At 49.0% G+C, this 15,116-nt stretch overlaps 1 protein-coding gene across 1 annotated transcript in view; it reads right to left on the reverse strand.

Moving 5' to 3' along the window:
• Window positions 1-3,124: 3,124 nt before the first annotated feature.
• The window catches only part of LOC106895328 (BPI fold-containing family B member 4-like), a 37,029-nt gene continuing 25,037 nt past the window's right edge, over window positions 3,125-15,116 (reverse strand). The window contains exons 7-18 of the mRNA XM_014954699.1: window positions 13,419-13,574; window positions 11,633-11,696; window positions 11,154-11,217; window positions 10,590-10,681; window positions 9,448-9,621; window positions 8,681-8,734; window positions 7,881-8,048; window positions 7,702-7,769; window positions 5,437-5,479; window positions 4,848-4,911; window positions 4,113-4,189; window positions 3,125-3,535 (exon numbers count right to left, since the gene is read on the reverse strand). Of these exons, the coding sequence (XP_014810185.1) occupies window positions 3,512-3,535; window positions 4,113-4,189; window positions 4,848-4,911; window positions 5,437-5,479; window positions 7,702-7,769; window positions 7,881-8,048; window positions 8,681-8,734; window positions 9,448-9,621; window positions 10,590-10,681; window positions 11,154-11,217; window positions 11,633-11,696; window positions 13,419-13,574 (1,048 nt within the window). The 3' untranslated portion in view covers window positions 3,125-3,511. The remainder of the gene's footprint in view (window positions 3,536-4,112; window positions 4,190-4,847; window positions 4,912-5,436; window positions 5,480-7,701; window positions 7,770-7,880; window positions 8,049-8,680; window positions 8,735-9,447; window positions 9,622-10,589; window positions 10,682-11,153; window positions 11,218-11,632; window positions 11,697-13,418; window positions 13,575-15,116) is intronic.

Raw genomic sequence — 15,116 nt, forward strand, 5'->3', positions numbered from 1 at the left:
CAGCCCGACTCCCAGCCCCACACGTCCTACCTGGGACCAGCAACAGGCTCAGGGACAGAACTGGCTTATGCTGGAGAACTGGGTCTTCTGCTGCTCCCTCCTGTCATCCAATTTACTGAGCTCCCACAGCACAGCCACATCCGCAGGAGATGGCCAGCGTTGTCCCCAGCGGCCACCCTGGGTTCACCTGGAAAAAGAAATGCTGAAAAAAAAGTGTTTGTATTAATGGTTTTAGGTTTTTTTGGCATAAACCAAATCCATCGTTTTCCTGGGTAGTATCCCAGGGTCCCACAGAACCTTGCTGGAGGCAAGGCTTCCCTTGCTGGAGCAGGACATGGCAGCCAGATGGTTCAAATGCTGGAAAAACAGAGATTGGGCCCCTTTGCCAGCCCCTGTGGAGCAGCAGTGGGATGAAGCTTTACCAGGACATTCCTGGAGCAAGGGCTGGAGAGCCCACAGTCCCACGCACAGCCCAGGCATAGCAGGCAGCCCATCGCACCCGGCTCCCACTGCTCACCCATAAAAAGATTTTCCAGCGTGTGGAGGTGCCAGTACACTGGAAAATGACTATTTGGTGGTTTGTCCCAGTTCCTGTGAATTCTGACATGCAGTTTCCTGCTTTGGATTTACTCCTGAACCCACCAGCAATTCAGAGCACTAGATTTACAAGTTGCAGAAGTAACGAGTTACACCGAGGAGATGCTGCCCTTTGCTTTTGAAAAAGTTCCTCTGCTCCTTCCCACTCAGCCCCGCACGATAAACAACATGAGAGAGCCCAGGAGGGAAAGCCATTTCCAGATGCACAAGATGACTTTTCCACTTTTCTGTGATCCCAAGCCCATGCAGTCCCTGCCCTGGCTCTGCGAGACAGAGAGCTCCCCAGTTACACTCTTCCCTCTGTTTTTTTCCTTCTCAGGTCAAACAGACCCCTGGGACAGCGTCGGATCACAGATCACTCCATGGTGTGCCAGCAAAATTAATCCCCCCCAGCAAAGCAGAATGCACACAGGAGTGCTGGCCAAAAGCATGTGCGACAAAAGCTGCTAAACTTTACTTACCATACAAAGCCTGTTTGCTCAGGAAACAGAACAAAACCTCGTACAAACAGAGCCCGTTATGCCAACCTGCAGGCAGAAAGGGTCAATGGAGAAGCCAGGCCCCATCAATCTGGTAACCCTGAGATAGCACAAAGCAGCTGCCAGCGCACGTCCGTGGGGCTGCTCGTCCTGCTCATTGGGCAACGGGGCCCCCCAAAACCCCACAGAGTATGAGCAAAGGGGTCTGAAGGCCCCTCCTGCTGAGCACAGCCCAATGGTCCACAACGTTGTCTTGTGTTCACACCTCGCTTCGCAGAAACTCAGAAACATGGTTTAGTTGGGGCTGCCCATAGTGGGGAGTCCCATCCCCATGCAGGAGCATCATTTCTGTCTGGGGACAGGGCAAGGTCCATGTTACCAGCAGCTGAATGGCCCTTGGAGAGCACAGTCCCACTGGCGCCATCAGCCTGCACGGTGCTGGGAACCAAAGGACCCATTCAGACTCACTGAAACACCATCTTCAGTGTTACCGTGTACTTCAACCCACCCAAAACCCTCCTGTTGTGACACAAGAGATGCCAGCCCATGTGATGACGGTGCACAACACCATTTGGAACAGCGTGGGACAGCTATGGGCAGGTTGCATGAACCAGGACTGCCACAGGGTCCAGCGTCTCCTCTGCTGCATTCGGTGATTCCTCTGCAACATCTCGCTGTGATGCTGGAAATTAATGCAACAACCAGGCCCTTTTGCCCGGCAGATACTGAACTGTTCTTACCTTTAGGGAGAAATGCAGAACAGGAGATTGCCCCTGTCCTTTACCTGATCAGTGACAGCCTTCTTCCATGCATCCCCCATGCTTTAGCAGTGTCGTACTGCCATCAGCTCTGGGGACACTGGCAATAAATAACACACTAGTAACAATGTCTAGTGCTGGGAAAAACAGGTGTTTCAGGGGCCATTTAATACCTCAGATGTATTTGGGTTTTTACCAGGAATCACTTGTTTTTCTGAAATCAAAAATGCCTGAGTTCTTTTCCCTGGATGTTGTGGTTTAACCTCAGCTGGCAGCGAGAACCACACAGCCACTCACACACCCCCCTCCACCCCAAAATTGAGGTGAGGGAGAGAATCAGAAGAGTAAAAGTGAGGAAAAACTGGTGAGTAGAGATAGAGATGGTTTAACAGGCAGAGCAAAAGCCACACACACAAGCAAAGCAAACTGAGGAGTTAATTCACAGCTTCCCACCTTCAGGCAGGTGCTCAGCTGTCCCCAGGACAGCCAGGCTCCATTATGTGTAATGATTACTTGGGAAGACAAATGCCATCACTCTGAACGACCCCTCCCTTCCTCCTGCTTCCCCCAGCTTTATATACTGAGCATGACATTATGGTATGGAATATCCCCTTGGTCAGTTGGGGTCAGCTGTCCTGGCTGTGTCCTCTCCCAACTTCTTGTGCCCCTCAGCCCGCTCGCTGGTGGGTTGGCATGAGGAGCAGAAAAGGCCTTGAGAGCTTAGCAACAGCCAAAACCACTAGTGAGCTACCAACAGTATTTCTCATCCCAAAACCAAACCACAGCACTACACCAGTTGGTGGTAAAGGAGTTAACTACATCCCAGCTGAAACCACGACACTGGGACATGCTGAGACCAACTGATGGTTACATCAGCAGACACAGACTACTGCAGACAGATGGGTGTTATCATACTTCTCAATTTTCTGGTAATGAGGTTTTCCTTCAGACTCTATTAGGAAATACTTTGTGGCTTTTGGAAATTCATTCTGATTTCTGCTTGTGGACTGGCACTTGGTCAGCAGGTTACCCTCACCAGGAGTAGCCACTGAATATCTAAGTGTTGGTTTTTTTCTCAGAAGTTTGAATGGAAAATGTTTTCAAGCCAAAACCCAAAATATCAGTTGTCCCAAAGGAACCAGATGCCCCAGCAGGAGGCAAGGACAGATACTCTTCCTGAGAAGCACCAGAAACCAGAACCTTGTTCCAAGCACTAAAGATGTAGGAATGTTTATTAAAAGAGTTAAATTACAAATGTGTCCTGACCTCCCACTCAGCACTTCACACCCTTGTGAACATGGATGGTGACATTTACTCCAAAAGCCATATGTAACAAGTTCACTTTTCCATAATATCAAGAACAATTTTCCCTCAGAAGAAATTTAACAATTCCAGGGCAGCATCGCATGCAACTGCTATAACTGTGACCCCAAAATCATGCTAATTTCTCTAAATAAATATTTGTACACAGAGCTGCCTATCAGGTGTTGGCTTATGCAGGTGTCTTAGTACTCACACGGGCCAATTAACTTTGAAGTGTCTTAAATGTTATCAAGAATCTTGAATCAAGTTTAGAAAAGAAAAGTAGATAATGCTGGTCTCGGTGCTCCATCCTCGTTGGTCTCTCTTGCTCTTTCTCTGCCCAGAAAGACCTCTCTGTGCCTTGAGCTCCTCGGATCACACGAGAATCACCAACAGGCCCTGAAGAAGTGCAAGGAGTGACACATCCACGTTATTTCCCAACTTTGAGGGACGCTGGGTCACAACAGGTTGTCAGCAACACACAGCGAACAGCAAACCTTCTTGCAAAAAACCCTGATGTTAAGTTTGTAGTAAGGAGGGCACGGTACCCTTTGGGACATGTTGGAGAATATCCCAGCCCCTCTGGGACATCTCCAGGATGCACAGGGATGGAATTTGGCACAATTCAAGACACTCTGAACGGTGCCACTTGAAAGGGCTTTGCCAGACCCCCTGGACCCACATCAGAGCTGCTCTGGCAGGGTTCTGCAGGAAGGAAAGGCAGCCTGGAGGGGGGAACCAGGAATATTGCTCACTGCGTACCTGATCTGATAATATTCATGGGCACGAAGTATTTGGGCAGCACTTTCTGACCTGAAAGTCAGACAGAGCAACCCTTTCTGGCCTTTTAAGATTTAAAGTCTATGGCTCTTGCACACTAATCCACCACTGGCAGGGTCCTGTTACGGGAGCCAGCTGCTAGAAACAGCCCCAGTGACCTGCCCCGCAGGAGAAAATAGCCTTTCTAAATGCTTACCTTTAATATCTGAACATTCACCTTTATTAAGGGAATGCCCAGCACGTTTGGCAGAGGGATCCCGATGCCCAGAGCACCTGCAGGGGACAGACAGGTCCTTACACACCAGCAGAGGGGTGAGCCCAGCTCCCATCCCATGACAAAGCTGCTCCCAGGGAGGGGAGCAGAGCTGCTCAAGAGGCATGGATGAACCACCACCACATATGATGCTTTCCTTAGATTCTCTGCCACTAACTGTTGCCAGGGCCCTTAGGACTGAAGCTAGGGTGGATAGTGTAAGAATAAGTTTGGGATTTTTTGACTACAGCCTCAAAATGGGGACTCCAGAACTTTAATCGTTCCAACTCTCCTACTACAGCTTTCCACCGTGCACATGTATCACAGAATGGTCAGGGTTGGAAGGGACCTCTGGAGATCATCTAGTCCAACCCCCTGCCAGAGCAGGGCCACCCAGCACAGGTTGGACAGAAACACGTCCAGGTGGGGTTTAAATGTCTCCAGGGAAGGAGACCCCACCACCTCTCTGGGCAGCCTGTTCTAGGGCTCTGCCACCCTCAAAGTAAAGAAGTTCCTCCTCATGGTTAGATGGAACTTCCTATGTTTGAGTTTGTGCCCGTTACCTCTTGTCCTGTCACTGGGCACCACTGGAAAAGGACTGGCCCCATCCACCTTGACATCCCTCTCCCCTCCTCAGTCAAACTACTTCCAATGTCCCTGCTATCCTGGTCACCTTACCGTTGAGAAGGGGCAGAAAGGTTTCCGTCAGCAGACTGCTGCAGTGTGGCTTCAGGTTGGAGATCTGAACCAGAGAAGGAACACAGACGTGAGCGGGGCTGCCAGGCACATGCCAGCAGCAAGCACAGCCCAGCCCCATGGCTGGAACACATCCAGTCCTGGGGACTGGAAATAACTTCCCACTGACACAGTGAAAGAACAAATAGACCCTCTTTTCTCTAAAGCAAATCTGCTTTTCTTCCTCAATTTGCATTTGGTGCTTCCTTTGGGAAAACCTTCTACCAGGCAAAACTCCTGCTGGAGCTCCGTGTAAGCTTTGCCCAAAGCAGGGGTGAATAAACAAGCAGACTTCAGGCTTTACATTTGCATTATTAGAAAAGGCGGAAGGGGAAAAAAAAAAAAAAAAAGCAGCAAAAGAAGAATTGCTATGACCTACAAAGTAGAGCAGCTAACAACTAAGGCCATCAGGAGATGTAATCCATCACAGCCAGGACGTGTTACAGCATCACACAGCGACCACGTGTCTCCTCCTTCCCCAGAGCCACCAGGCACACACCCCACACCTCCCAGACTGGAACCAGAGACTTACGCTGCTGATGCCGATGTCAGAAGACTCCAAGGAGAGGGAAGTGCTGCAGGGAAAGGAAGGCAAACAGCACGTCAGATGCCAAGAGCCTACAGATCCCTATCATGAGTCCCCTGAACACCTCCTAGAGCAGCATTATTTAGCCCATGGTCAAGGGATCCCTGTGAGGCATCATTGCGGGGGGAGTCCATAAAGGATTCACTTTATTGGAACACGGAAAGCAGGCACTGCCACACTTGCAAGAAAGAAATAAAATAAGAAAATAAAAGCTTAACTTAATTTTTGCTTTTAAATGGGCAAACAGCACGTCAGATGCCAAGAGCCCACAGATCCCTGTAGTGAGACCCCTGAACACCTCCTAGAGCAGCGCTAGTTAGCCCATGGTCAAGGGATCCCTGTGAGGCATCATTGGGGGGGAGTCCATAAAGGATTCACTTTATTGTAACACGGAAAGCAGGCACTGCCACACTTGCAAGAAAGAAATAAAATAAGAAAATAAAAGCTTAACTTAATTTTTGCTTTTAAATTAAGCAGTGCTGCAACAGGGCACACACTAGCTCCTGCATCATTGCGGGGGGAGTCCATAAAGGATTCACTTTATTGGAACACGGAAAGCAGGCACTGCCACACTTGCAAGAAAGAAATAAAATAAGAAAATAAAAGCTTAACTTAATTTTTGCTTTTAAATGAAGCAGTGCTGCAACAGGGCACACACTAGCTCCTGGCTTCCCCTTCCCTCTCCCGTACCCAGGTAGTTGTTCACCTTAGGAAAGGCATCAGCTCCTGTTTTGCTGAGAGCAGAGCTTCTAGAAGCAGCATCCGGTCTGGATTTAAAGATCATGAGCTCTGGAGAATTTGCTACAGCTCCTAATCTGTCATTGCAATCACACAACTATCTCCATAGCTAAAACTTACGCTTTATTTCCACTTTGAATTTCTCTTTTCTTCTTCTATTGAAACCTGTTACATCTTTGTCTGTTGAATTAAAAGCCCTTTGATGCATTTCTGTTCTCTGTATCGCTGCATACAAGCTATGCCAATGTTGCTTCTAAATCTAGCTCTTTGACAAGCTAAATGGCTTGAAATCCTCAAACCTCACACTGTAAGAAATGCTTTCCAATCTTTAATCATACCTTGACTGGCATTAATGATAGTACTTTCCTTTACTCCTTTATCATTCATGTCCAATCTCAGACATTTCAAACTACTGCCCAGGATGAAAGTCAAGCTGACAGTCTTACAATTATTCAGATTAACTAATTTCTCCTTGTTATAAAAATGACACAGACTTTTCCTCCAGTTTCCTAAAACTTTCCAGCTGCTCTAATGTTTCCCTGAAAGCCAGCAATACCTGCCCACCTCCTGCCACCAGCCAGGTATGAAATTCTCACCTCCAGGAAATGAAATGTCTGTTTTACAGACGCTGGAAAACATTTCAAGTTCATGGCCTCAGAGCTAGTGCTGCAACGCCGAGAATGTCACCAGCCTGTAGGAGGGCAGCACTGCCCAGCTTTGTCACAGCCCTGTCTGTGCAATGCTCCCAGCCCCTCTGCTGTAGTTCAGGCAGCTCCAGCAGCGCTGTGCCACCGAGGGACACGCTGTTACAGCACTTGGAGCATCCCTGATGAGCTGCAGCCCTCATCATAGAATCGTTTTGTTTGGAAGAGACACTTAAGATCATCAAATCCAACCGTTAACCCAACACTGCCATGCTACCACTAAACCACGTCTCTCAGCACCACATCTACCTGTGCTTTAAATACCTCCAGGGATGGTGACTCCACCACTTTCCTGGGCAGCCTGTTCCAATGCTTGATAACCCTTTTGGTGAGGAAGTTTTTCCTAATATCCAATCTAAACCCCCCCTGCCACAACTTGAGGCCGTTTCCTCTTGTCCCATCACCTGTGACTTGGGAGAAGAGACCAACACCCCCCCACCTCTCCACACCTTCCCTTCAGGGAGTTGTAGAGAGCAAGAAGGTCTCCCCTCAGCCTCCTTTTCTCCAGGCTGAACACCCCCAGCTCCCTCAGCCTCTCCTCATAAGACTTGTGCTCCAGAACTCCCACCAGCTTCGTCACCCTTCCTGCTGTCCTGCTCTTCTGGTCACTGCTTCCCAGAAAACTGAACCTGCACCCTGAGCTCCAGGAAAGCTGGAGTTTCACAGCACGGCCGAACACCCCAGGGTGTCTCAGGGGACCGAGAGGCTGGGGTGCTGCAGCAGGCTTTGCTTCGAGCCCCCCAGTACAGCTGCTGTGGGGACAGCCTACCTGCCCAGGGACAACCCCAGCACCAGTTTGCCTCCAGCAATCGACACGAGGGCATTTAGACCAAGGTCCTGCAAGCAGACAGGGAGAGGATCAGCCTGGGAAGACGTCCCCATCCCAGCTGCCAGTCACTCAGCCAGCTGCACACTTCACCCGTCTGAGGTCTTTACATCCACACTTACAGCCTTCAGCAGCAGGAGGTTGAGGATGGATCCATCTAATCGCTCAATGAGCAGCTGAATCATGACCGAAAGCTCAACGGTGGCTTTGTTTTCTTCCAAGAGGATAAGTGGGTTCCCAGACAACGTTAGCTTAATGACCAGAGGACTGGTCCCGCGGCAGCTGGAGCACTGTGGGAATCGGGGACACATGGAGGTGGCTACCCACAGCCCACCCACTGGCCAGGCAAGGGACCAGCAGTCCTCTGGGGGACTCTCCCAGTCTCTGTAGGGCCTCCCCTAAGGTCACACAGACTTTGGACAAGCCAAATTTACAGAGCAAATAGGTTCGGCAGCACAGGTCAGCACTCCATGCTGCAGGCCGTAGGGGGCTGAGGAAGAAACGGTGGACACTAAGGGGGCTGTGGCTGTAAGAGGGTGCCCATGGTGCCCAGGAAACAGGGGATGCCAGGCATTTATCAGCTCTTTCTGTCAATAGCTGTGAGCTGCTAGAGAAGACGTTAGGGAGTGGTAGGAGGTTGGCTACAGCCGATGGCCCACAGGAGAGCGGGCACCGCACAGAGGCTGCCAAGGGCTGGGCACAAACCTCTGGTCCCTTCACCCGCTTCCCATCAGCTGGTCGGGCAGCAGGGCAGCCTTGAGCTACGCTGGCACGGCTTGACCGTGGTGTGTGCTCAGCATGGCCAAGAGGAGGGGAGCAGAAGACAGGAGACCTTTGGCAGCAACACGCCAGCACGTCCAGATGCATCACTTGGATGGCCTCAAGATTTACACAAACCCTCAGGCCAGCAAAAGTTACTCACCCCACCAGGAGCAAGGGTTGTGATGGCTTCTTGCAGACGACTGGCACCGGAGAACTGTCGGAACAAAAGCACAAGCAGCCCCAGTGAGCACTCCAGCTGATTTCAGCAACAGCCTTCCTGCCAGGGCCACCCCTCTCCCACTTGTGTCCCTGTTCCCAGACAGCTTGTTCCCACTCCTGTGGCTAGTCCTCAAGCCTTCATTCACTCTCTGTCCCCAGCAGAGCCCTGGGCAGCTCAGTCACACACAGACCTACGTTACGGCAGCAGCCTGAGCCCTCTGCCATCTCCAGTGCTCCCCAGCTGCCTGGGCGACTCCTGATCAGTCATTAAGGTGAAGGAGATGTAACAAAGAGGCTTTCAACATTGCCAGAGTATAGATCCCCAGGATTTCCCAGTGGAAATACAGAAGATGCATACGCCTAGAGAAGTGCATCGCATAAACGAAATTGCTTTTCTCAGAGACATTTTGCAGACTCCTGGAAACAAATTACAGACCTCCAGGAGTCCACGGCATGACCAGTACCCAACCAGTTTCAACAGGCAACTCTGGGGGTGCCCATACAGAAATAAGAAGGGCTGATCACTGCAGGTGCTGTTATGACTTTCTAAAAAGAGCAGTAAGGAGGCAGTGCTGGGGCTTGAGCATCTGCAAGTGAGAAATGCACACGCAGCCCCACAGCCTGCTCCCTGAGCTGAGGCAAGGTCAGGCTGACGCGTGTCCCTTGACCACCTCCCCTGGCATGAAATACAGGTGCTGCCACACTCACGATTTCTGGCGAGCAGGGGAAGGTCTGTGGCGGTATCTGGATGAGGAGGGACAGGACTGCATTGAGAAAGCTCTGGCGCAGCCCCAAGACCAGAAGCTTGTCCAGCAGCGGAGGTAAAGCCGAGGCAGACGAGTCATGGGGGATGATGCTGCCTCCCACCTGCTTCACCGCACCCTGCAAAGAGAGGTGACAGGGACAGTAAACTGATCCTTCAAAGCCACAAGGCATGCCCAGATCCTGGGGACTCAGAGTGCGGAGTCTGTGCCAGCAGCTTAGGGACAGCATTGCACTTGGAGCAATTCCCTCTGTATTTAATAGACGAAGGGAGCTGATAAGGGCATAACTGAGGCTTTCTTAGTTAATAGCACGCTTTGTCCAAATCACAGCTCTCTGCCTCAGTTCATCCTCAAGATTCCACTCCAAGAGCAAACAAGTGGCGAAGGTGCTGCCAGCCCGGCGGTCCCAGCCCTGCCTTCCCTCCCACCAGCACCCAGCCAGGCATCAGCCATCCTCAGACCTCACAACAAACTTGTACTGACACCATCTACTTGCTAAGCAGACCGATTCTGACCATCTGAGGGGCAAAGACTAATCCCAATGAAGTTTCTGCACCAAAACAAGTGCACAGGAATGATCGTACAGAGTGCAGTGTTTGTTACTAGCCCTTGCTCCTCTTTACTGCTTATGTCCCTTATGTTGCTTCTCTTTTATTTAAGCTCTCCTCTTTGAAAGTACTGTTTGTCTTTTCCTGGCCTTTTTTTTTTCCCCCTGATGAGACAGAAGTAAAAAAAATAAATCCATTAGCTTGCAAAAAGCAGTAACACCCACTCTGCAGCCAGGATGAAGGAGAGGATGAAAACTGCTTGTCCCACCAGTTACAAGGAGCAGGCACACAGTCTCACACAGTCTCAGGATAAGTTTTCAAACAGAGGAAAAGAAGAAAAGCACACACATTCACTTAACGCGGAGTTGGATAAGTGTCTAAATATTTAGCTAGCATCTCCAGAACAAGTCATTAGCCCAGCTCCTCCATGCAGTTGTCCTGGAAGAAAACAACTGCTCTCATGGGATGAGGTGAACAGCCTGAAAGTCACCACGCCGCAGTCACTCTCAGAGGGTCTCATTACCCAGCGTTAACTTACATCTAAATCCAACCCAAGGAACAAGCCAGAGGTAAATGGGAGGCTGGCCAGCTGGTAGTGAATTGTTCCTGCCGTTCCGACTGGGATCACCGCTTCACAGAGACAAAAAAAAAAAAAAAAAAAAAAAAAGATCATTACAACATCAGGAAATAAGCAGCAACACAAACTCCTCCCCTGGTCCCCCAGCCGGACCTCACACCCACAAACCAGGTCCCGAGCATTCACTTCTCTTCCCTGGGATGTTCACTGCTACTCAAAACGGCCAAAACATCCCCAAATTCAGCCTTGTGGGATCTGCCTTTGGAATATAACCCCAAAAGAGCATCAAATATAATAAGCTAAATCCAAGGGTGATGTATAGAAATGGCGTAAGGAGGGCCAAGGTGCGAGCGGTTTACTTGGGCTGCTGGGGTGTGAATTCAAGGTTCAATAACAGCCCTACAGAGGTGCAGCTCCTCCAGGATGGACTCCTCACTTATGGACTAGACGTGGGGACAGCATTTCCCACCCTGGGACTGCAGGGAATGCAGGGAAGCAGCACCTGATCCTCCAAAGGAAACGTACCGTTGAGAGTGCCCATGAGCTGGATGTTCACAAGGTTGATGACAATATCAACTACTGGACACAGCTACAACACAAAGCAGAAATGCAACTGCTCAGCCCCCCTCGCCACCCCCCTTCAGCCCGATCAGACCCACTCCTTTTCAGCTAAATCCACTCCTTTTCAGCTAAATCCCCAGGGAAAAAAAGCGCTGCATGGCATTAGGCAGCAACTGGGATGCTGTGAAGGACTCGGGGGCAGTGGAGCATCCCTGGAGCTGTGGTACTGCACCAAAGGGGACTGCTTTATCTGGGGAATATTTCAGGCATCGCTCTGCAGGCAGAGGAGCCAGGCTGGCCATGGGCATCCCTGCAGAGCGACGCGTGCCAGTGATGTGAGAAAGCAACACAGAGAGACGGTGCAGCTGACTGTGACCTCAGAACACGTTGTTCCTGATATTTCTGTGTTTCAGCTATGGAAGGAAGGCCATCTTCAGGCTTACCAAACCTGGCAGAGTTGCTCTCAGCTGGTTAAGCACTATATCATTTACTGATAGGGACAGTAAGCTGGAAAGAAAAGAAAAGAAAAAAAATTCCAATCATTACAAACACAGCTCCGGGACAGGAGACCAAGGGATGTCCAGCCTTCATTTTATACACCACTACATCCCTAGTCATCCCTTCAGGGACACTGCTGCAGCCAATGCTGGCAAGAGCAGGGGGTTGTGCAGGAGGCAGGGAGGGCAAGGAGCTGCTCGCCTCACCGAGGGGAGAATTGGGGTGATTTCTGAGAAGTGAAGGCTTCAGCACACGGGGTGTGCAGACACCATTGCACAAAAAGAGAGTACCTCTCACAGTGTGACCTGAGTCTGGTTGTCTCCCTCTGGTATTTAAATCAGGGCTGTAGTTAAGGGAAGGTGGAGCTGTTATGAAATACCTCCGTGTTAGTTATGGGAAACAAACTATTTACACGTGGTATAAGGAGGAGAAATCTGCTGCGTAACATTTCAACACTGCTGCTAAATAGATCACTCTGGGATGTGTGATGCCTGCAGGCACTGCGGAGCCATTTCCTTTTGAAGGGTGTGCAGACACCATTGCACGAAAAGAGAGTGCCTCTTGCAGTGTGACCTGAGTCTCGTTGTCTCCCTCTGGTATTTAAATCAGGGCTGTAGTTAAGGGAAGGTGGAGCTGTTATGAAATACCTCCCTGTTAGTTATGGGAAACAAACTATTTACACGTGGTATAAGGAGGAGAAATCTGCTGCGTAACATTTCAACACTGCTGCTAAATAGATCACTCTGGGATGTGTGATGCCTGCAGGCACTGCGGAGCCATTTCCTTTTGATAATCAATATGTATCTGGACTATTGAGTTAGAACATGCAGCAGCACACTCGGCAAGCCACAGACAGCAGGAATTCATAATGCATCTCTTTATTTATGCCCAAACTCTGCCCCTAGACACGTCTGAGGAACTGCTGCGAAGCCAATCGCATACATCCACACTCCCTCTTACCCCACAGGGAGCTCATTTCCTGCACACCATCACTTTAATCCATCTAAAACTTAAAATATGACCCCCAGAGTGGATGAGTCGTGTTCCTCTGTTCACTTACACAGTCTCTTTCAAACTAGCTGCTGCACTGATTGAAATATAATGCATAATGCAAAAATTAATTATGAGAAATTCAATGAACCTGAAAAGTAAGTAATTCAAAAGCAATAAAAGAAAATATTTCCCGTGATCAATTTACTGTTGCATTCATCAATACAGGAAGTCAGCAAATTCTTTCTGCCAAGTATTTAATAAGATTGAGCAAGAGATGAGACATTTGCATGGAATTACATACACCCACAGTGCTCAGACTGAAAGTCCATATGCCCAGCATCTTTCTGTGACAGCAGCCAAAGGCAGAGTAAAAAACCAGGGCAAGTGATGGTGCTGTTTGCCTGGAATTGCTCCCTGTCCTATTATTCCCACCCTTTGGATATCAATTCACAATCTAAATCTAAAGAAAGTGCACTGGAAGTGGCATCAAACCTCATACTTCAGATCTTAAAATTTCCATGAGCAAACAGGGCAAATTAACCCTCATCTTCCGACAACTAAGTTTTTTGCCGGTTCCACTGAAGCAACCGACTTTGGCAAGGGGAAAGAAAATACTTTCCCTGAAGCCTGGCTCTGGATCAGCTGAGCGCCGTCTGTGTCCTGGCAGATTGTCTAGATGATTGGATAAAGAGCAAGGGGATTGCATGCAATGGAAAACATAAATCCACAGGCACTTACCCAGAAAGGATCTTGATCTTTATGGCACCAAGAATGCAGAGGCAGTCTTCAATGACGACCTGGACTGTGCCCGATTCAAAATTCGTGCATTTTATGTTTGCAGTAATGTTCACATCCACTAAGATATCAATTAGATCTGAAAGAAGGCCAACCAAGCTGAAAAAAGTAAATGGGTTGAACAGATTTCATCTCTCAGCCTCTAACCAGAGGAACTCAGCAAAGCCAGCAGCAACAACCTGCACCTCCACCTCCTGCAACGCATTACAAATGCCACAACCCATCCTTTGGTGCCTGTTCTGCTCTGTAACCTTATCATAGGTAAGAAACACCTAGACAACCATGAAAGATGCAAAAACACCCACGCGTGCCAGTGATGTGAGAAAGCAACACAGAGAGACGGTGCAGCTGACTGTGACCTCAGAACACGTTGTTCCTGATATTTCTGTGTTTCAGCTATGGAAGGAAGGCCATCTTCAGGCTTACCAAACCTGGCAGAGTTGCTCTCAGCTGGTTAAGCACTATATCATTTACTGATAGGGACAGTAAGCTGGAAAGAAAAGAAAAGAAAAAAAATTCCAATCATTACAAACACAGCTCCGGGACAGGAGACCAAGGGATGTCCAGCCTTCATTTTATACACCACTACATCCCTAGTCATCCCTTCAGGGACACTGCTGCAGCCAATGCTGGCAAGAGCAGGGGGTTGTGCAGGAGGCAGGGAGGGCAAGGAGCTGCTCGCCTCACTGAGGGGAGAATTGGGGTGATTTCTGAGAAGTGAAGGCTTCAGCACACGGGGTGTGCAGACACCATTGCACAAAAAGAGAGTACCTCTCACAGTGTGACCTGAGTCTGGTTGTCTCCCTCTGGTATTTAAATCAGGGCTGTAGTTAAGGGAAGGTGGAGCTGTTATGAAATACCTCCGTGTTAGTTATGGGAAACAAACTATTTACACGTGGTATAAGGAGGAGAAATCTGCTGCGTAACATTTCAACACTGCTGCTAAATAGATCACTCTGGGATGTGTGATGCCTGCAGGCACTGCGGAGCCATTTCCTTTTGATAATCAATATGTATCTGGACTATTGAGTTAGAACATGCAGCAGCACACTCGGCAAGCCACAGACAGCAGGAATTCATAATGCATCTCTTTATTTATGCCCAAACTCTGCCCCTAGACACGTCTGAGGAACTGCTGCGAAGCCAATCGCATACATCCACACTCCCTCTTACCCCACAGGGAGCTCATTTCCTGCACACCATCACTTTAATCCATCTAAAACTTAAAATATGACCCCCAGAGTGGATGAGTCGTGTTCCTCTGTTCACTTACACAGTCTCTTTCAAACTAGCTGCTGCACTGATTGAAATATAATGCATAATGCAAAAATTAATTATGAGAAATTCAATGAACCTGAAAAGTGAGTAATTCAAAAGCAATAAAAGAAAATATTTCCCGTGATCAATTTACTGTTGCATTCATCAATACAGGAAGTCAGCAAATTCTTTCTGCCAAGTATTTAATAAGATTGAGCAAGAGATGAGACATTTGCATGGAATTACACACACCCACAGTGCTCAGACTGAAAGTCCATATGCCCAGCATCTTTCTGTGACAGCAGCCAAAGGCAGAGTAAAAAACCAGGGCAAGTGATGGTGCTGTTTGCCTCGAATTGCCCCCTGTCCTATTATTCCCACCCT

Source organism: Calidris pugnax, unplaced genomic scaffold (genome assembly GCF_001431845.1).
Source record: "Calidris pugnax isolate Ruff unplaced genomic scaffold, ASM143184v1 scaffold50, whole genome shotgun sequence".
NCBI classification, from domain to species: Eukaryota; Metazoa; Chordata; class Aves; order Charadriiformes; family Scolopacidae; genus Calidris; species Calidris pugnax.